This window comes from Molothrus ater, chromosome 7 (genome assembly GCF_012460135.2).
Source record: "Molothrus ater isolate BHLD 08-10-18 breed brown headed cowbird chromosome 7, BPBGC_Mater_1.1, whole genome shotgun sequence".
Taxonomy (NCBI): Eukaryota; Metazoa; Chordata; class Aves; order Passeriformes; family Icteridae; genus Molothrus; species Molothrus ater.
Genome location: NC_050484.2, coordinates 34,067,811 through 34,089,816, shown reverse-complemented (window position 1 = coordinate 34,089,816; position 22,006 = coordinate 34,067,811). Strand labels below are relative to the sequence as shown.

Sequence of the window (22,006 nt, the reverse complement as noted above, 5' to 3'; positions counted from 1 at the left end):
TTCCACTGCAGTAATAAAACTGACCAAAAAAAAAAACTACAAAAAACCCCTGGTTCTTTACCTCTCCTGTCATGTTGCATTGGATCACTCGGTGCCACATGATGTGATATCATGTAGCTCAATGCAAGGAGACACATGTCCCTTCTCATTGGAAATTTAAAGAAATGGAGCTCACTTTTCCCCTGTGGGAAGCTATGCAGGTCAGGTGCCCAAGACTAGCTATGGGAAGTTTGATATAATCTCAGTTTCAGTACCTACATATTTCAAATCTGACGGCATTTTTGAAAGGAAATGTGTTAGATACCACAATTCAGCTGTAACACAGTATTTAATAAAGATAGCATAAGAGGAATATAATTCCACAGCTTATGTTCCCTGTCACAGTGTGCACTGACACAGATTTCCAGAGAGACTCCTTTAAACAACACTTTTTAAGCATATTTTTTGAAATATACAGCACAGGACACAAAGGCCCTCAGAGAAACCTAAAGCCGCTGAAAGCACAGGGGTATAGAATCAAGGGAAGAGAAGTGATTAATGATGAAGCCAATATAAGGCTTTTTTGGATGAGAAATAGTGAAACAGTTAAGCACAGAGAATATAGATAAGGAAAATGTACAGGACCTGGGGCCAAGTTCTCCTCTCAGTTACACAAGCATAATTGTGGAATAATTCTGTTTTAATTAATAGAGTTAATATGATGAGAATGGAATTGTCTACATACAGAGCATGACTGAAACATTACGGTTGAACCAGCTTTGAGGCAGCCTCTTTAATGTGTGGAAAAGAAATATACATTCTCCACAGTCCCACTTTACAGGTAGAGAAACAGAAAAAAAAGTACTAAAAAATCCCTTTGGCAGGCAAACATCCAGGCTGAGACCAGGGAAACATGACAAATTCCAGTCCAGCTCCTTCTCCACTTGGTTGCAATGAATAAATACAACTGAAGGCTATCTTGGAAGCCAAGTGAAATATTATGTGTATAAAATTATCTTGCTACATCATGGCATGTTGCTGTCCCACTCCTGAATCAAAAAGATGTGGCTTTATAGTGTGTTGGTCTGTTTAACATCATGATGGCAACTTCAGTGTCATTAACATGCCTGTGTATTTGGATGCCACTTCTTACAGGATAAAACAGACAAAAAGTTAGAAGCCTGAGGAGCAGAATCAGCAGAGATTTTTATGAAATAATTTTTTCCTACTGGTAAAAACCAGAAGGATATATGGTGTGCGCTCTGACATGATGGTAATACAAAAGCACTGGGATCACTGTAATTTGAATCAGATGTTAAGGTAGAGAAAAGAATATTATTTGAGGGTTAGTTCAAGCCTCATGTCCAAGTTTTCTTAGTCTGCTGCATTGCCTTACCAGGACAGCTCAAAGGCCACACTCTGCAGAGCTTTGGAGCAAGCAAGTTTTGAGCTACAAACTCCTGATTCAACTCGATGATGATTCTTTGGGTTTTAGCAAGATAAGGTGAAGGAGAGGAACATTTAGAGTTCCTAGAGTTCACCTCAGTTCACCATTTTCACACATTTCTGATAGAAAGAATAAAGAGGGGTGTCTCTTTCTCCTTTTTTCCTTCTGAGTTTCTGTTGGTTCCACAGCCCTGGTCCCCAGTTATCAGTGAGAAATGACAGCCTCAGCCTGTGCCTGCACTCTGCTCTTCAACAAGACATCACATTTCATGTGGTGTGGACCAAAACTGGTATTAGCATGAATTTCCACTACTCTTCTGTAGGTGACAATAAAATCAATCATTACTAATCCAGAAACTCCCATTTACACCTTGCCTTTCCTGTACTCTCTGAAGAACTACCAACTCTACCTTAGAAGATATTTTTGAGCGTTACTCTGTCTACTTTCCTATCGGTGTCTCAGTGTTAACAAATGAGAGTGGGAGTGAGAGAGTGGCCAAATATCTTAAAGGGTGAGTTCAGGGTTCCTGGTGCTGCCCCAAGCTCTCACAAGGTCCTGCCCTGAGCAGTGACACACCAAAGCTCCAGATCCTGGAGAAGAACCAGCACTGCCACCTCATGTCTCCACAGCTCCTGCCAGCATCAGACACTAAAAGGGCTGTTAAGAGATGAAAAGAAAATATGGAACAAAAGAAGTCAAGCATGGGTTTTAGATGGTAAATTAAATAATATTTCCATAATCAAGTTTTCATTTTTTGTCCCTCAAGGCATACATTACAACAGAGAGAAGTGTCTCATCTGAAAAGAAAAAAAAAATTAAACTCTTTAATTTTTTTTTACCCTTTTTTAGATGTCCTATCAGCTTAAAAATATTTTTTATATCTATCTACACCAAGCTTTCTATGAAACTCAAAGGGATTTGTAGACTTTGAGGAATGCATTGATCTTCTCATAAACCACCCAAATTGTAGAAAACTCTATTAATGATAAAGAAAATGTTGGATTTGTTCACTACATGTTAGGAAAACAACGGGAGAGGGGGGGAGGTATTCATGAAGAGGATGCAAAACTTCTTAACAGAGCATTCGGCTAGGAGGGTATTTTAATATTGAACATCCTTTCAAATAATTCCATTTTCAAGCGGCAGATGATGGGAACGCCAATGTTTTAGAGACAGCTGCTCCTCCAGCTAGCATCTCCCCAGTTTTTAAAGGGGAAAAAAAATTAATAAAAAGGGGAAGGGGAAGGAAAGGGGGGGGGGGGTGGCAAGACGTTTGGCACGGGGTTGTGGGTCCGTGGGATCAGCTGCTCCAGCTGCAATCCCTGGTGCTGCTCTGCCCCCTGGTGCTGCCGCGGCCGCAGAGCATCCCCCGCCGAGCATCCCCCGCTGTCACTTCTCACTTCTCCGCCAAGTTCAAGGTCAGTGCCTAGCTATTTTCAGCTCATCTCTTCTTGATCCATGCAGAGAAATGACAAGGTAACGTGATTTGGGGTCAGCTGTATTACAGGAACCGTTACATAAACGGAGAAAGTGGAAATCAATCCCGGCTGACAGTGTCTTCGGGATAATCAGCGCTCACTCCATGCCGCTGTCAGCTCTCCTGCATCAAACACCATGTTACTTCTGTCACATCTCCTTAACAAAACCAGAGTCTCACTTTTGGCAAAGTAAATAAATATTTCACTCGGGCTTGCATTTAATTCATTGTTTAGAGAACTTTAACACTTCGGACTTGCAAAGAGTCCCCATTTGGAGGAGAAAAGACAGCTTACCCTGTCAGGTCCATTACTGCCTGCAAAGGGCGCTGGCAAAGATACAGTGGACTCTTATGAAACACCCCATTCCTCGTGTTTTGTGTTTGATTCCTTTAAGCAGACGATTGTCCTCCAAATCTCCGTCACCGAGCGGACCTCGCCTTCCCAAAGTGCTTCACCTAACCCACGGTCACCCCAGCCCCATCACAGCTCTTCCCCCTAACGTTCTAGGACACCTCCCCTCAATTTGTCTGATTATTATTGCTCGATCTGAACCATTTCCTGCCCTGAGCAGACATCTTTCCCTAACGCAGAATTATGAACATATCATTTCACAAGATGCGGCGCGTTAGCCGCGTCTCGGTGGCGGCACATGGTGCGGCGGTTTGGGGGGAGAGCAGCCACTCCATCCCACCCACCTTGTGCTCCCATGGAACTGCCAAGCCCGCCGAGGAACAATTTGCCATAATATTAGTTGTCAGTAAATTCAAAGACGGAGCTCCTAAAGCTATAAAATGGATTAGAAGCAATTTAAAAAAGAATTAACAAACTAGAGTAAGAGTATACTGTCAACAAACAAATGCTTCATCATAGCACTGTAATTTGGAATTTTAATTACCCCTCTGCTTCTGTAACAAAACAATGTCTGAACTGGCAGCCATTTGAATCTCTCACAGGTCATTGAGCATTCTAGTTAATTACTCTATGAATAGCCTGTTTTTCTCCCCTCTGGAAACACGTTTCTAATGGCAGTCAAGGTCTGACAAATGTGTCATCTACATAATTAGCTAGGAAGCAACACAAAACATTAAACATGCTTTGTGCCGACAACTATCAAAACATTTCATTTGTTGTCAATTATTCATTACTTTGTAGGTTCTGAAGGGGTTGTTATTATGAAAATAAGTCCAGATGCTAACAAGGTTAGAGTTTTTTATTCAAATTAGTAATCAGAGGACTAACTTTAAAAAATGTGTCTTGTGTACGTTTACGGCAGCGTTCAATCAGCACTAAATTATAAACGAATTTAGCTAAGTTCAAGTGAAAATAGCCATGGCAGAGCACATACACTAATTTGTGGAGTTGCAGCTCTCTTTGAAGTTTTAGGATCTAAGCTGAAGTAGCAAACTTTCAGAACCTTTGGCAAGACTAATTTGTGCTTGGTAAATAGAGTAAAGATTTTCACAGCGTGAGATAATGTAAGATTGCAAAAAAAAAAAAAAAAAGAAAAAAAAATGGAGGTTTTTGAACCTTTTTTCTACCCTCCTGTCACACTGAGTAAAAGTCAAAATCAGCAATTCTGACCCCTATAATATCTTGTCTGAACTTCGGTTTGGCTTAACAAGGAAGCCAAACCAGTTACATTCACCACTCCCTTAATAGAGCTGAAATGAATTTATCCTTGCTTTCAAGAAGAAATAGGTGCTGGTTATTTCCTTTTTCTATGATCTCATTATGATGCTGCCTGTCAAGCTACGCAGCTGAAATTGTACAGTGAAACTGTGGGGAGGAGAAATAAATGGGGAGTTGAACAATAAAATTAACTTCTTCCTTTTTAGCCAGGATTATTTCAGCTGAAGTGCTATGATGCAAATATACAATAAAGAATAACTTCTCACAGGGCATATTTAAGAAAACAGAAATGAAAAAAAAATATTATTCACAAAAGCAAGAGGTTTGTTTTGAACCTGAAAACACAAAATATTGGTCCTGTAAAAGAGTTGGGAGGCAAACCTGAGGAAAATCACTTATTGAAGATAAGCTGAGCCCTAAAATAGGCTCATGCATTAATATTCCACTTTCAGCTTTTAAGTCACATCTGTGCAGGCTGAGGGCCTCTGCCCCAGAGCCAGAGCAGCTCCTCAGGTAGGGAACGAGGGACACAGGCACTGAAATGGGTGAAAAACTGGAGCCAAGGGCTGAAGGAGGCAGTCTGTGAGCACCACGCTCAGCAGAGAGCAGATCTATGTTTCCAAAGCACAAAACCAGTCTGAACACAGCAAGTGGACATATGACACACTTCATTTCTCGTTTTCCTGCCCTGGAAAGGGGAATGCCTAACGTTACTAAACAGACTTGTTTTCTTTTAGCAATATTCATGCTCAAGAAGTGAATCTGGACTGTGTTTGTGGACCCACAGCTTTCACACCTACCCTGAAATACTTGGAGCAAATAAGGTGTAAGCTCGCATTTATTAACAATTCCCACCCGTGTCATGGGAAGCTCATATATTTTTCTGTATCTGTCCCAGTGCTGTTACATGATTTGTGTACACCTTGAAGGGAACACAGCATTTTTTCTTTTATAGAGACAAACGTGGCTGCATCTGTAACAGACCAGTGTATGATGACAAAATTTGCAGAGAATAAAGCCTGGGCAGTCACTATTTAGATCACAGTAAAGAGAATATTTTTCAAAACTACATCAGGAGAAGGTTTTCTGCTTTTAGAAATATTTTGTCAAGATTTGCTATTTCCTCCAAGAAAAAAAGTAAACTGGAGGAAGAAAAAAAAGGAACTATCCTCAAAAACTTTCCCTAAATAAACTACACTATAAAAGAAGCTCTGATGATCTCGCAGAGATTGAAATAATCCCTTTCTGAGCTAAAACTACCCATAGCAATGAAACTGAAAATACTCTAAAAGAGGGCTGGAGACTGTCTTGCAATTAACATTAAACAGATAACATATTTATGAGGAAGTCAAAATATTTTGGAAGCCGATAATCCTGTAAGCCTTAACGTGGTATAAAAACAACAAATAAATGCAAAGTGTTACTGTTACACATGCCTGCCTGATCAATGGTTTTCACATATTGATCTATAAATGGAGTTGACAGTCTGTGTTGGCTGCACATTTTCCAAGCAGCTCTATTTTTGTACAAAACCAATACGGGCAATTACCTTTGTTTGAGATGCCAAGTCTTATCAATTCAATGTGATTTAGTGTCATTTTAATTAAATATCAGGATCTACTTCAGGACAATCTATACAAACAAAGCCTCAAACTTGACTATAAGCTTGATTTGAAGTAAACATGTACAAGCCCTGCAATTTCAAAATATGGCTCAAAAACTCTGCTAAACAGAAGGTTTATATTTTTAGCAAATTTATTTCTGTCTTTTTGGCTAGCCATAACTTTGGCAAGTGTTCTATGATCACAGGAGTAAGAAACAAAAGAAGATTGCTTCCCATTTCTCTGATAATGTATTAGGGAGATAAATAAACCTACCAGTTTGTTTAACCTAATCAGAGAAAGCTCTAATACATTAACATTTTGGAATGTCTAAATACGTTCTAATTCTTAATATAGACACCGATAAAAAAGACATTTCATTGTTTGGAGTTGTTCTGAATGAAGCAAAATGCACTTCCCTGGGGTTTAACAGATGAAAATAGCAAATATTCATTTACATTGCTAGTTCAGACAACACCATTAAGCACAGAAAGAGCCCTCACTTGCCACAGCCTGTGTCCAGCTTTGTGATTTGTGCTCTTTAGACTCTACATTAATATCAATTTCAACCTTTGCACAAAGCTCAGGCATTTCCATTGAAATAAATAACACGAACCCCCAATAATCTCTTGCTTGTTTAGTTCCTGCCTCCCACATTTGCATCTGCACCACTATAAAATGCACACGTGCATATGGCCCTGCTGATGTATGATGCACATCCTTCCCTGTCACCCTACAGAAAATAATCTGTCCACCTTCAAAAGTATAGCCCCAGGTGTGCTCAGAAGCACCACAGCACATGCTTCAGACTACAGCAAATCCCTCAGAGAAAATTAGGCATTTTTCTCCTCTATAAATCACCACTCATCTTTCTACCTTTGTGCCTGGTTTACGCCCTTTATTGTCCAGAATGGGCATTTCCTCTTTCCAAATAAGTTTTAGAAATCTATATTTCTATTGGTTGTTCAAAATGTGCCAAAGGCTGATTGCCTTAATCCACTAAAGCCAGTAGGTTTTGCATAAGTTGAGTAAAAAGGATTTGACCCATTTATTAATAGAACAGAGTGTATTGCACACACCAAGCATGGACAGCAAAAGGGTGGTATGGAATCCTTTATCCAGCTGCCTCTAGTTTTTTTCAAAAGAAAAATCTCTCCAATCATTTGACAAAAAATACTCAGTCAATGTAAAATAGAAAATAAACATAATCAATGGATGCCTCATGGATTATATCCATCATCTAAACAGAGGCAGACCGTGAAAACAGAAAATTTCCAAGTAGAAAGATGAGGATAAATCCTTTTTTTCTTCAAGCACAAAATAATTAGCTTTGATTAATATTCTGGTAATATGTGTCTTTTAGCAGGGATCTGCATGCCTCTAAATGCAGAAGTGAAGACTCTGTAGAAAAGTGTAACGGGAAGAACTCCTCAATTTTTTAAAAAATATTATTAAACTTATATAAATACACATTTATGCCTGCGTCAGCTGGACCCTTCTTTTTACAGACCCTTGGAAGGATAGGAGATACTCCCCTGCATTACTTTCCCCCCAATCCTTCCCAAGTCACATGCCCAGATATGTCAGCACACGGCCGATACACACAATTGGTATTTCACTGCTCCTTTAACTCGCTGCATTTCAAGCCCACAGTTGAAAGCATTTGGATCCTTGGGAATTTTTGCTTTTACTTTGGGCGTTAGCAAACAACTTTAAGAGGCTTATTTAAGTAAATACGCCCAAACACTTTCAGCCTGTCAATATCTAGTCAGAAAATTCTGCATGGCAAAAAGAGATGAAAAGAACTGAAACAGAAAGGAAATTAGTAGCATGGCAAGCTTTCAATCTATTATGTCGGAGCCAAGTTTGCTTGGTAAAATGACATATACTCGGTAAAATTCCGCTTTTATGTAATTAGCTACTAAACAAATGCAACACAAAGCAACTTTCCAGCTCCCAGCCAATGAACATATATTGCACCTGATGTGGTTGTTGGGATACAGCAGTGAATATTTATGTCTAATTTAACTTTTTAGAGCCCTTGCTCTGTAACAGTCCAGCATACTATCCCCCAAACTAAAGTTATGTAACAAGGTAATATCAACAATGAGAAACTGCATGATAAAATCCTGCCCAAAAGTGAAAAATGCTAATTTTGTCTCATTTAGCAGCTGGATACAGAAATGCTCATTAGTTTTAAGAGGGTTAATCCTTTTAACTTTTGCATATTGATATGCCAATTATGCCTAATTGTACAAGAGGCATCAGTCAAGGTAATAGTGCATAAACACATGAAAGTTATTAAGTACATCCCAACATGTAATAAAGTAGGTGTTAATTGGTAGCTGAGTTCTGCAGGCTATTGAGGTGGATAATTCATTGAGAGATGGATCACTTGTAATTTCTCTACATAATTCCTTTTGCAGTCTCATGCTGTGATGTTTTCATGCTTGTCAAAAACAACTGCAGCCTAGTGCCTTTTGTTAAACACAGCCAATAAAATGTTAGGCACCATTAAATATACTTAACTTTTAAACTTTTTCAAAGGTACAGTTCTTCCTGTTATTACATTACAATATTCCCAATGAATTATTATAAGCAGTGTTCCAAGTTTTTGGTGGAGGAGCACTGCAAGTCAGATAAAAGGAGGAAACATATGTAGTGTGTCAGAGGCAAAGAATATAATTTAAATAAATGGTAAATGGGTATCTTATCAGCTGCTAAGATCTAAACAGATTTTTCACTGTAGAAATATAAGGAGAAATGAGTTAAGTTACACCAGAGAAATTAATTACTAGAACAACATATTTCTAAATAAGTCTAAATTCTGAGGTTTAATTTTGAGTAAAAAGGAAATACTGAAGGTCTTGTGGCTTTCCTCCATTTAATAACTTTGTCAAAAAGCTGAATATTTTATAGGAATCCATTACATCAACAGCAAAAAAATTATGGTTGGCATGGTTGTGAGAAGTGGCTGAGATCTGGGACTCTGTCCCCAGCTAACCGAGTTTTCCCCCTCATTTGCATTCTCTGACAACAAAATGGATCTGGAGTCCAAAAAAGTGGCTAACATTGCATAAATAATTTTGTAACATCATATGGCCTCAGCTGCAAGTTGCCACCATTATGGAAGAAAATTAACCAGGGGAGACTCATACCAATCAGTTTGTTTAGTAGCTCACAAGGAGTACAGGGGCAGGGATGCAACTGGCAATAGAGTTCATCACTAACTATTTAATTTGAAAAAAAAATGCTAATGGATAAAAAAACGACTCAGCTCCTTTGACTCTGTTTACTACTGAAATAACAGCATATGTTCAGTGTCTGATTTTTGTGCAATTCATTCAGTCTTAAAGCAAGACTTTTTTTGTTACAAAGTTATTTGCAGAGTTTGAAATTTCCATTTGTTTTATTCTGTCTGCCTTTTGAGAAACTGTGATATGTGTCTGAAACTGGAAGTGCTATTCTCTACTCACTTAAGCCTTACTTAAGTGCTGTTGCAACTGAGAGTTGAAATGCTGAGTAGATGTCATGATCATGGCCACCAAAGCCAAATTCTGTATTTCATGAAGGAAAACTGTTATTCCAATGCCTAGAGATACTCCTAAAAATGTATTAGTGACTTTAGATCCCTCCTTTCAAAGGATGATAATGGAACCAGTGTCTTAACGTGCATAAAATAAATCTGTAGATTTTTAAAAAATTGGAAGACTCACAAAATATTAGGAGTGTTTTACTTACGGGCTCGGCGACTTTCACATTCTCAGAGAGAATCATAGATTTGCTTTGGCTCAGCCTGTCGTGGTGACTGTTGGAATTTTTGATCCTCATTTGAACAGCCCCTGTGCTATGGTGGGAAGGATTAGGCTTTTCAGAGGCTGTATCAGAAGTTGAAGACCTTTCCATGGTTGCTGGGTTGACCTGAAGAATGTGAAATAAGAGCATTAATCTAGGGACTCCCCATACAAAAACGTATCAATGCCAGGACTGTGTCACTGCAGTCAGGAGAAGAAGCTGAGTTGTCTTGCTGGCAAGATCTTGATCATCTTTGAACACCAGGATAACTATCAGCTGTGTCAGCCTGCAGTTTTATTATTGTCCTTATCACCCTCCCATCCAAACTGCCTTGGAAGAGTTAGTTTATGTAAAAGATTATCCTTATCTCAAAAGCCATTCTCCTCCATGGTGTAATCTCCCTGCAAGCCTCTGCCACGTCCAGCTGGCAGCCACTCCACTTTGTCTTTGGCCCTGCTCACACGACACATTTTAAATCTTGCAAAGGGAAAGGACAGGCTGTGAAGCCAATTAACATATCTTACCTCCACAGTCCCACACGGGCCAGCTACAAGTGCATCTCAGGGCCACACTGAAACCCTGCAGTGTCCTGGAGCTGATAAAATAGCCCTTAATTTTCACAATCTTACCAGCAGCATGGATGAGATTTTTTTTGTTTCTCTGTCCATTTTTAAAATCTGAAATTGAGAAATGGCTGAGCTCTCAAACCCTTGGATGGGGAGTGGACCTAGAGTGATCACAGTGCTGCAGTTCAACCTCCCATTTTAGTGTTAAAACCACTCAACTAACTCCCTTCTAGCTATTCAAAACTTTTTTGGTAGGCAAAATTGCTTTATATTTCCTGTAGAAAACACCAAGACAGTGATGTACAACACTTGCTCTGTTTTCCTCCCCCCTTGCTCACCCTCGTACTACTACATGTAGCTCGTGGGTGCAGCAATCTACTGAGAGTCACAAAAAACTGGCTCTTTATATTGCTGTGTAACCACATGAGAAAATGTGTAAGGAAGAGATACTGCACAAGCTGAAAAAGCTGGTTTCCCAACTATGGAGCCAGGGAAATGGAAATCCATTTAAGTGCAGTTATAGTATAAACTGTTGAAGAATCAGCGTTTTCCAAATGGGTTGGAGAGCATGGCTATTTCTAGCAGCATCCTGGCAACTTCTGAAGGCTCTGAGAGATTAAATTCCTTGATTTCAAGAAAGCCCATTACTGTGAAGACATCAGAGCAGAGGAAGAGCATTGTCCAGGTGTGAAGGTGGGAGAGGGAGATGGGCAGCTCTGCTGCACATCTCTGGGCAGGACCACAGCCTGGGCAGGTGGGAGGACACAGCTCCCACAGCTTCAGCCTCTCAGCACTGATAAAACCATCCCTCACAGGAAATTGCCCTAAATGTAGAGGATGATGACAACAGGTCATGCAGTCAGAATGGCTGAGGGTGGAAGAGAACTTGGTAGGTCCAACCTGATCAAGCAGGAGCACCTAGAAGTGGTTGGCCCATGTCCAGAAGACTTTTCATAGAACCACAGATTTTTTGGGGGATCAGATCACATCAAAGATCACATCTTTCCAACTCCCCTGGCATGGGCTGGGACCTTCAAGGGAATTTATTTGCATTCATGATAGCACTATCGACAAAAGAAAGGAGTAAGTGCTTTAATATTAGCCCATTGCTCACTCAACATGATGTACCATGATAGAAACACTGGATTTAATCCAAAAAAATCCATACCAAAAACAAAGCTTGTGCCCATTGGCTGTTTCCTGCATTGACTCAGTTACTCAAGGATCCCCACAGAAGCTGAACCTCAGGTTATAGAAATTAGATTAAAGCTGTTTCATGCTACTTAGGAGCATGCCTGCCTATGACTGCTGCAGAGCTGGTGTATTGCACTTGAGAAAACTCTTTCCATGAATCTTTGGTGGACAGCACTGTGTGTTCTCCCTCCTCAAGACACTTCTCACCACCCTTCAGAGCAGTCAGCACCCAAATCCATGTCACAGGGATACTTTGCCATTTTGGCAGTAAGGACTGCAGCAGCTCCAAGCAGGAAATTATTTTTTCTCTCCTCCTAAACTTGGAGAGTCAAACCATTTTGTATTTCATGTTGGTATCAAATCAAAATTGCTTCTCAACAGATTTTCAGTAGGCTCCAGGCTGGAGAGCGGATCAGACTCGAGAGACGAGAGCAGCGCTGGCTCTGTCACGGATCCAATGTTTGGCTGGAGCACATTGCTCAGATTTTCTTCTGAAATCTCCCACCTATAAAGCTCTGACATATCCCTTCTCGGGAGCATTATGAGTTTTAATTAGGTAGTCTCTGCCTGGTGTTGTCAGTACACGACGTGCCATAAAAAAGTTCAATAGTGTGACAAAGTCATGCCCTGGATCACAAGTAGGAACACAGTAAATGGCAGGGCTGCAAAGACTTCTGAAATTCTTGGTTCTAATCTCATTGAACCTTGCTTAATTTTCCTGAAATTTGAGCTAATTTGCATACATCAGACTATTACAAGGAGGCTTTCCAAGATACTAAAATTACAGGAACTACTATAAAAGAAAACAACAACAAAACCCAAAATGGAGCATTTCCACCATTAGGTTTGTCACAGTGTAAAACACAGTGAGATCCTGCAGAATATGGAGGAAGTCTGCATAATATGGAAGAAAGGTACAAAAGTTGTGCCCTTAGGAATTTCAGGTAGGAATCCTTTGCTGTCCAAGCTCCAGGCAGGCTCCTGACAGCGTTACCAGCCCTACATGCCAGTAGATGGCACCCTGAATATGAGCTCCACAAACGCAACAGCACGACATTTGCATTTGCAAGGAGGATTTGGTAATCCTCATACTCTGCCCTGCCTCTATTGTTTGTTTGCTTATGCTTGTTCTTTTTTTTTTTTTTTTTTTTTTTTTTTTTTTTTTTAGTAACAGAGGGGAAGACCATCAGGAAACAGATAAAATGTTGTGAGAAAACATAAAAAGGATCCTATGCTCTGCATTTATGAGTTGGTCCTTCCAAATTGTTATTAGAAGCACTAGGGCCAAGTTTGGGCCCGTTTTGCAGGGGAATTTGTTTCACTTCCTTTGGAAGGCAGAGCTGCCAAGCCCCATGCAACTGCTTGTGCGGCACTCCATGTCCATTATATAATTATCTAATTTGCCTTTTGGCAAACAGTTAGCATTTGGATATAAATTTCAGTTTTGAAACCTCCTATGGTTGATTTGCTAGAGAAAGGCATTAAACCAAGACAGAATCTCCCCTCCTCTCCACCTTGCTGTTTAGAGTGTTCCTGGAGTAAAGGGGCAGGATTAACTTTGAGACATTAACCTAAGAGAAGGGAAGCAAGGGTACACACTCAAAATTCCTCTTGGAAATACCTGGTTTGGGGCACTGTGGAACAGAAGGGGCAGGTTGGTAAAGGGTGAGGAACAGTCAGGGGCAAGAAAAATCCTTGACATGATGATGGATGGATGATGCAGGGAGAGAAAACTGATTCACAGAGCTGGGAAAAGAGGTTACAGTAGGTATGAGGAAGGAGAAATTTATTTTCTGGAGAGTAGGTGAATCACTTACTTATGGGGTAAGAAACACCACTGAGCTGAAGGAACAAAATCCCCTTTTTGGCTGTGGCAGCAGAACCAATTTAGTCCTACACACCCAGTCACTTTCAGAGATATTTCAGGTCAAAAGCCTTCTTTTCAAGAGAAGGGAGAAGTGGTTCATCCTTTAATGAAATTTGCAGCCTCAGTGGGCCAACTCTTGCAAAGACTTTTCCCACAGATGGGTCCATGTGTTTGGAATGCTCCAGGAGGATGTAAGTCTGCTCCAGCAAGTAGCATAGCAACCTCGTAGTGCAGCAGATTGAGTTAAGCCAGGCACCAGCTACAGGGGAGAGCTGGCTGATAAACATTCAAGTGGCATTTGACAGTTCCTAAAGAGTTTAAAACTCCAATTTCTAAATGTACAGCTGACTTTCAAACACATGGTGTGGAAATAATGAGGGTTGTAGAGGTGAAAAACGGAAAGGTTATTGCTGATGCAAATCCACAGACAGCAAAGCCATCCCAGTTCTGAGAATCCAGCCCGGGTTTAGAGAATTGCATAGCAAATGGTGAAGATCAGATCTCCTCCTTCCCCACAAAGTGTTGGGAATTGCCAAAACTGTTCACCAGAAGATTTTCTTCAACATTTCATTTAAAAGTAGAGCTTTCACAGAATCATGATGTTTGATAACAGTGAAAATATGTCAACTATTTTTGTTTGATGGGGAAAAAAATATTTTCTGTCTTTTGAAAAGAGAAAGATGACAATGCAAAGAAAAATGAAAGCAAACTCTTCCATTGCAATTTAGAGTTTCTATCAAAAAAGCAAAAATACACTTTTTAGCTTTTTGAAAAAATGAAGATAGTGAATTGCTCTTATCCCTACCATTCTTGCATCTCTTGTAGCCGAACTATGGCTTCTGTCCCAAAATGACTCTCTGTAAGTACTGCCCTCCTACAGCACCTCCTGGACCTAGAATGAGTTTCATATTGAATTTATCAGTATTTTAATCCATTTTGTACATGCTGCTTTGTCCAAAAAGTGACCCTATGATGAGTGAACTGATTGGTATTAGCCAAGAACTTTATTTCCTGAGTTTTTGCTGCAGTACTGGTAAAGTCAGTATTTAGATTTTCTACAAAACAGGGAATTAATTTTTCAAGAAACAGGAAGATAGCAGTATTTCCAAAATTTGGCTTGAGCTGTGCTACATTTCCTGCAGCCACATACAGTAGAAGACAGAATGCAAAAGATAATTTATCAGCATCTTGTACAAGGGCAGCTGTGGCTGCCCCATCCCTGGAAGTGTCCAAGGCCAGGTTTGATGGGGCTTGGAGCAACCTGGGATAGAGGAAGGTGTCCCTGCCCATGGCAGGGGGTTGGAACAAAATGGTCTTTACAGTCCCTTCCAACACACATCATTCTAGGTTTCTATGATTAAACAGTGATAACATGCACTTTTCTCAAAAAAAGGAAAAAAAAGGCTAATTATTAGAACTAAAATTTGTTAACTATTATAACATATTTTTCAGTATTTCTAAATAAGCTTTTAATTTCTCCCACGTCTTCTCCTTATGACTTGCACCACTGTCAAGTCAGAAGCAGAATGAGCATGAGAGTTCTCGACACAGCAGAGTGCAAACACTGCAAAATTGAAGTGCATCTTGTTGCATTGACTGATTTAAGTACTTTGCTCAAGAACACACAGTACTTGAAGAGCATGGACAAAACCAGTATCACAGAAGGATAAAAATCAGCACTAGGTTCACCATCACAGCAGACCTGTGAGCCTGCAAAACCACAAAAGTGGAAGCAGAAGTTGCAGTTAACAACTGAAAAAAACAGAGAATGCCAGACATGTGTTGAGTTGGAGCGCTCCCGTTTAGGAGAATGTGTCAGTGTGTCTGTGAAAGTGCTTATCACCAAAATCAACACACCTATGTACATAGTGCTGCTGTTAGGTTTTGCCCTTGGCTACAGTGATATCTCTGCAGAGGCACAGCTCAGGGCAGCAAGTGCCTAAACACAGGCAATGATGGTAAAAAAAGATGCACAAATGAAAAAAACTACACGTAAAGAGGGAGAATAGCCAGTAAATTGCTCCATAGTTTGTTAGGTTTTTTAAACTATTCCTATCTGCACTTTGCTGTGTCCATTTTATTTCAGCCATCCCCACGGTGCTGCTCTCAGAGCTGACACATCACACCCCTGTGCCCAGGGCAGGGACACAGACAGGAAAGGCTGCTGAGGGATGCAGTGTCCTGGGCTGGTGCCCAGGAGTGTCCTGAAGCCAGTTTATCTGAGTACTGGAAAGCAGAGGAACCCATTGGACTGAAAATACCAAGCAGATATAACCTTCCTATGCCTTTTCATTTGCAAAAATAATATCAGGTACTTAGGAAGCAGGATTGTTTTCAACCATCCTTCCTACCTTTAATCAAAGCAGGAGATCAGAAATGACACAACATCAGCACTGCCTGGTTCTTTACCCCACTTTTGTTGCTTTATACCAGATAGACAATAAACCAGAATTTAGTGCCAGGTTCAGCCTGCTGTAAAATGTTAAATGTCCTAAACTCAGCAGCTCAGTTTCCCATATCACCCAAAACTGCAATCTCATCTCTAAGTGGATGCACCCTACAAAAACCATGTTTGTCAGCATTAATTATCACAACCTCTTTTAATTTTTTACCCTGTTGCAGCCATATTAGAGTTTTGCTGGTGTCTCAGAACAGACAACACACAGCAAGGATCATGGAGCTCCTCTAAAAGCTGACTTTGTAATTTCTCCTTTCTAGTCCAGTACTTGTGGACTTTCTGCAAATAAAGGCAGAAATGGCCCACTCCAATTTATATGTACAGTACCCAACTCTCTGCTGTGGTCAAAGAGAAGAGCAAATCATCTTTTATGCTTTGTTTGGAGCCATATCTCACTGTCCAGAATTTCTCTGTCACCATGTGTGGCATAAGCTGCGCAAACCATTATTCACAATTTTTTATGCTCTGAGGTATATCATTCAGTCTCTATGAAGGATGCACCTAAAGGCAAATTTCTCAACACAGCTTGACCCAAATCATAGAATCAGAGAATAAATGAGCTTGGAAAACGCCTCAAACATCATCTGTTGACAGGTCCATCACTAAACCATGTCCTGAAGCATCACATCTCCATGGTTTTGAACACTTCTGGGCACTGTGATTCCACCACTTTCCTAGGCAGCCTGTTCCAATGCTTGATCACCCTTTCAGTGAAAGAATTTTCCCTGAAATCCAATATAAACCTCCCCTGACACAACCTGAAGCCATTTCTTCTTGTCTATCACTTAGCAGGCCATCAAAGTAGTAACTCAATACAAGAGTAAAGCATTAAACAAATCTTTAGGCTGAAAAACCTTAAAACCTTTGTGAGATTATCTGTGAGATTTTAACCTGATCCTTGGCATGATGACAATTTCAACCTCTCTGATTTATTCTCTTATATCAAGAGAGGGCTACATTTTACAACTCTTGGTTAGCAACTACATAATTCTCACAACAGAAATCTCATGTACCAGCCTAATATCCAATAGGAACAAAACGTGTTTTCATATAGCATAATTTTTTTTCTGGCTTGTGCAGTACAGAAAAGGTGGTTCCAGGCAGGTCACACAGGCCTGATTGTGATTTTGAGTTCCCAGTGACCCAGCTGAGGCTGATGGAATCACAGCTGAGCGACAGCAACTTTGAGCACCCCTGAGGAGGGGAGACAAAGCATTCATTGCATTATGGATCAGGCTGGGAAATGCACTTTGTAACAAGAGGGAAGGGCACAGACTTGCCCCATGGTACAGATGCAATGGCTTTGTTTAATTTTGGGTCTAAGAGCGTACTTAAAGTTTGGTTTTTTAATGACTCAGTTCCTAAGAATTAAAGTATTGGAGCATGGTACTTCATTTCTGAAGGTTTTCCACACATATTAGGGATATGTTATTCTCTACTTAGAGCAGGTCACAGACCCACATAAACACAGTCTGCACCCCACAATACCTTACAGACTTGTACAATTGGTGCTTCAGTGATTTCCTGTCCATTGCCAGACGGGCTAAAACTATGAGTGGCTTATTGATGTGAAGATTGACTGCAGCCTTTTTCTATTTTTTCAACAAGTAATAGCAATCCTACAAAATAAATTTAAAAAAATTAAAAGGATAAAATATAATAACAAAAGGCTTCTATCAAGTTTCACTTTCTAGCAAGTGGCAGAAAAATATCTTATCCAAATATAGTCAATTGAAATATTATTAATCTTTACAAATTTTTGCTTTATTTTTCTCCAGGATTGGATGGAGGGAAACATGAAGAGAGAAATTTATGTGCCTCTTCTGGACTGGCAATGGTTATCAATGATGATTTAGAAGGGGAATGAAGTCCTTCCTTGTGTTATTCTGGAATTTCATAGAGGATGACAACCCCATAGTCTCTTCCCTTCTATACATGTGCATTCTAACCCTTCCATACAAGGGTTTTCAAACCCTTAAAAAAAGGAGGACAGAAGACAAAGGATAAGAGGGAAAATCTGCTTGGTCTCTATAGGGCAGAGGCCTGCTCCCTCTGGAAATGCTTTTCCTATCTGGCTGGAAATATTCTGAAAATTGGAAGAGAGGATAATGGGACAGGTACTATTCCAAAGTTTTGTGGATACAATGACAAACCCTTCACATCCACATTTTATGACTCCAGATCCAACAACTCTAATCCTGTAATGCTCCATGACCTGCTGTCTGCAGGTCTTCCCTGCACAAACAAAACCTGCTTGGAAATGTCACTGGGATATTATTGAAAACAACAAAACCACATTTAATAGGGCTAAAAGAAAGTCATCAAGTGACTTCATCAGGTCATGCCTCCTCTTAGCACCACTTAGTTTCCTAATTATGTTACATGGGAAAGTCTCAGCAAAGGTAGCAGTTGTTTCCAAAGTTCTTCTGTCCCGGTATATCATATGGGATAGCATAATGGAGTCTATTTTCACCATTCCCATGTCAATTCACTATCTCAGCTCCCAGTGGAACTCGAAGCTAAAAGTATCCTTTGTGTACAGTTTGGCCTGCATATGTTCTGGGAACAGTTGTCCATAGTAGAAATTCAGTTGAATATGTAAAAGAACATGCCTGAGGAAAAAAAAAAAAAAAAAAAGAAATGCTACTTCTAGGTCTTCCTGCTGGCAGCACCTTTCATTTCTTTCTGGATTGCTTCTGATCCAGGACACCTGCCTCTATTTTCTGTGCTGTGCAAGCTAGACTACAACCCTTCTGATGGAGAATATTGGTTCTATAGGTGCAGTATTAAAACCAATCTGTGAGTTATCCTCCCATGCACAGCACTTCCAATTCTTCCAGTGGCCCTGAGCAGCCAGACTGGAATGATTTGGACATGAGACCAATGGCATTAAGTAATTTACAGCAGCATAAAATTTAGTGACAATTTATAATTCATGCATTTAATTGGCTTAACACTAAATATGACCTAATAAGTGCTAGAGGAGAATGTTTGGTTATTCCTGACCTGTCCTATCGTAAGGAGAAGAAAATTTCCTTCTGCCTCCTTCCTTTATTCTAAAGTTTTATTTACTGCAGATAAATACAGAGTAGAGCCATGGCTTTGCAGACACCTCAAGACTGACAAGTCTAAACTCATTTCACACCTGCACCTGATGCTTGTTCATGGTAACTTTTTAGTCTAAAGCTGTCTAATTCAGAATTAAAAAAAAAAAAAAATCAATGTTTTCTCTAGGAAGATCACATAAGAATCACAAATTTTCCCCGGTGCTTGAAAGAAATCTGTTCCTATAGCCTAAATGTTCAGAAAAGTGTTGTTACTTTTAATGTTGCCAGATCTGGAGTGATGAGATACTATGAGAAAGGTTATTCTTGCCGTATTTACAGATACAAGCAGAAGCAGAAGTGACAGAAATTTCAATGTAAGGCTGCTTGAAATACTTCCAGCTCAATTTTGCAGAACTTCTCCTCACAGAGATTTGGATATTCATCCAAGCTTTCCATGCTTACCTGAACTAGACATGTGGTGATGGTAATTTTGGAACAACCCAAACTCTCTGGAGAAGTAGAAGAGTTTGTACCACAAGACGAACTGATGTATTAGAAAAATATTTTTTAAACACCTGTAAGCTTGCTGCAAGTAGCCAAAGAAACAAACTTCCTGTGAGTTCTAAATTTCAGAGCTTTGCCAGCAGAGCATTTTGGGCTTAATTTGACAGGGGCAGGAGTGTCACAAGGCCTGCTTGGGAAGGGTGTGACAGCCCCTCTGTGCCCTCCCCACAGCTCCACTGCATGATTCATTGGGAGGAGGCATTTCAGGTTCACCACTGAGTAAAACTACACACAAGTTTTATCTCACTCTACCTCTAAATCAGTTGGGCGCTGCTGAACACGTGGAGCAGTTGTAAGTCATGGCTCACTTTGCCCTCCATCCCTCAGCTCCTGCAGCACCACCATCCCCTTCACCAGAAAAAAAATGCCTTCTTGAGTTCTGTAAAGCCTTTGGTGAAGCAGCAACAGCAGTTTTAACCTCTTAGAGTATCCGAGACCTCCTCAGCTTAGCAGTTTCAATGCACATTTGCTATGTCTTAATCCTTTTTGCAGTTCCCTATACCCATCATCCCACAGAAGACATCTGTCAAACTGAGATACTGAGATTATTGAATACCACGGGCTTTAAATCTTCTCAGACTTTAAAAATAAATTAAAGAATAAAGTGAATTTATGATGAAATTATTTCTCTTTTTATTTAAAACTTACAATAACTTTTTTTTTTTTTTTGGCTGACCCTGCCTGCCTCAGTAGTTCTACAGAGAGGAGGCTTGTCCTTTACTGGAGCAGAGAGATGCCCTCCCTCCAACCCCCCTGATGATGTTTGATTTCCTGTGCTGTGCACATGAAGCAGTCCCTCCCACCCTCTCCCCATCTCCCATCATCTATATCTGCAGCAGTTTTTCTGCTGTGATCCTGCAGCTGTTCCCTTACTTCTTCTCACTGCTCCCACTTCCCATCTGAGGGAGGAAAAAAAAATCCTCCAGACACTTTTAATCTGTTCCCACACTCCATCCCCACTTTCCTCTGCAGAGCTCCTGGTGCTGCACTTCCAAGAGAGGCTGCTGTGAAATGCAGCAGAGATGGCACCTACAGCTCTAGGAGAAAACTTCTGAGCTGCGGCAGGAACCAGGAGGGGAAATTCTTTGTGGTTTGCTTTGAGCAAGCCCCTCTTCTGCATTTCATGGGGCCCCCAGCTTGCTTTCCTCTGCAGCAGGAGTGTCTGCCCCAGCAGCACGTGGCAAAGAGGAGACAAAGGCCCTTGTTCTGTGTGATAACATCTGATATCACATTGTGCAGCTGAGGTGGCTGCACAGGGAAATACCAAGGGTGCTGTGCTGTCAAAAAAGTTAATTTCATAGACTCATGTAATGGTTTGTGTTGCAAAGGACCTTAAAAATCATCTATTTCCATGATGGTTTTAATGGCACAAGTAGTTTGAGCACAGGCTCTGTTAATTATATTTAATTTATTTTTTTTTCTGCAAATGAAATTCTTTAGCAAGGGACCAGAAGACTTTATCTCACTGAGGTGCTTCAGGGTGGTTCCAGGAAACCTTGTACACATTTTCTGCAGGCCAGAAGGCCACAGCCACCTGTGTCTCAGCACAGATGTGCTACACACAGCCAAAGTCAATGCCAATGGCACCAGGAGCACAGCAGAGACACCTGCAAGCAGCAACACTCATAGTGAGACAGTCACAGCCATTCATCTGTGCCCAGCACTGTTCAGGGCAAAAATACTTAATGACTATTACATTTCCCACTGGGTTTATGAGGCAGCATCCTCAAATCCCTTTCTGGATGAAACAGCTGCTCTCAGCTCAAATGAACCTCCGCAGTCCTGTGCACCTGAGTTAAAATGTCCTTAGACTGCATCAACATTGTTCCCTAAATACCTGAATCTTGCTGCAGGGTGCAACTCTGATAAGAAATATCTTCATTTAACTTCATTCTTTTATTCTATACAATTTTTGCTCCACATCTCAATAGATTCCCTCTTTTCAGCTACCCCCACATTAAAAAAGGCTTTACAAAACACCCAAACTTCAGAAGAAAATGAGAACTAGGAAGGAAGTTTTCAAATTCAAACTCTGTGCAGCAATTCTGAATGTCTCAGGTGTCTGTGAGTGCATAATGCTCAAGCAGGAGCTAATGCTGGACTGTCCAAAGGAAATGCAGGAATGGGTTGAAGACATCACTCCCTCTAAGCTTCTGCTGAAGCTCGGGGCACTCCTTGCCTTTTCCAGGGCTTAGGATTAATGAAGGAGGAGGAACTGACATGCTTTCACTTGGGCTGTTTCTGCTCTCTTTGGCACTCCAAGAGCAGATGGATGGATTAATGCTAAATGGGTTAAATCTAAATCTAAAAACCATCACAAGAATTTGATTACTCATTACTATACTTTGTTGGGTGGGTTTTTATTTTGGTCTCTTTTTTCC

General features: G+C 40.4%; 1 protein-coding gene across 1 annotated transcript in view; it reads right to left on the bottom strand.

Moving 5' to 3' along the window:
• Nucleotides 1-22,006, bottom strand: part of ARHGAP15 (Rho GTPase activating protein 15) — a 320,720-nt gene that overhangs the window by 294,002 nt on the left and 4,712 nt on the right. Inside the window, exon 2 of the mRNA XM_054515336.1 lies at nucleotides 9,876-10,055. Coding sequence (XP_054371311.1) covers nucleotides 9,876-10,055 — 180 coding nt within the window. The remainder of the gene's footprint in view (nucleotides 1-9,875; nucleotides 10,056-22,006) is intronic.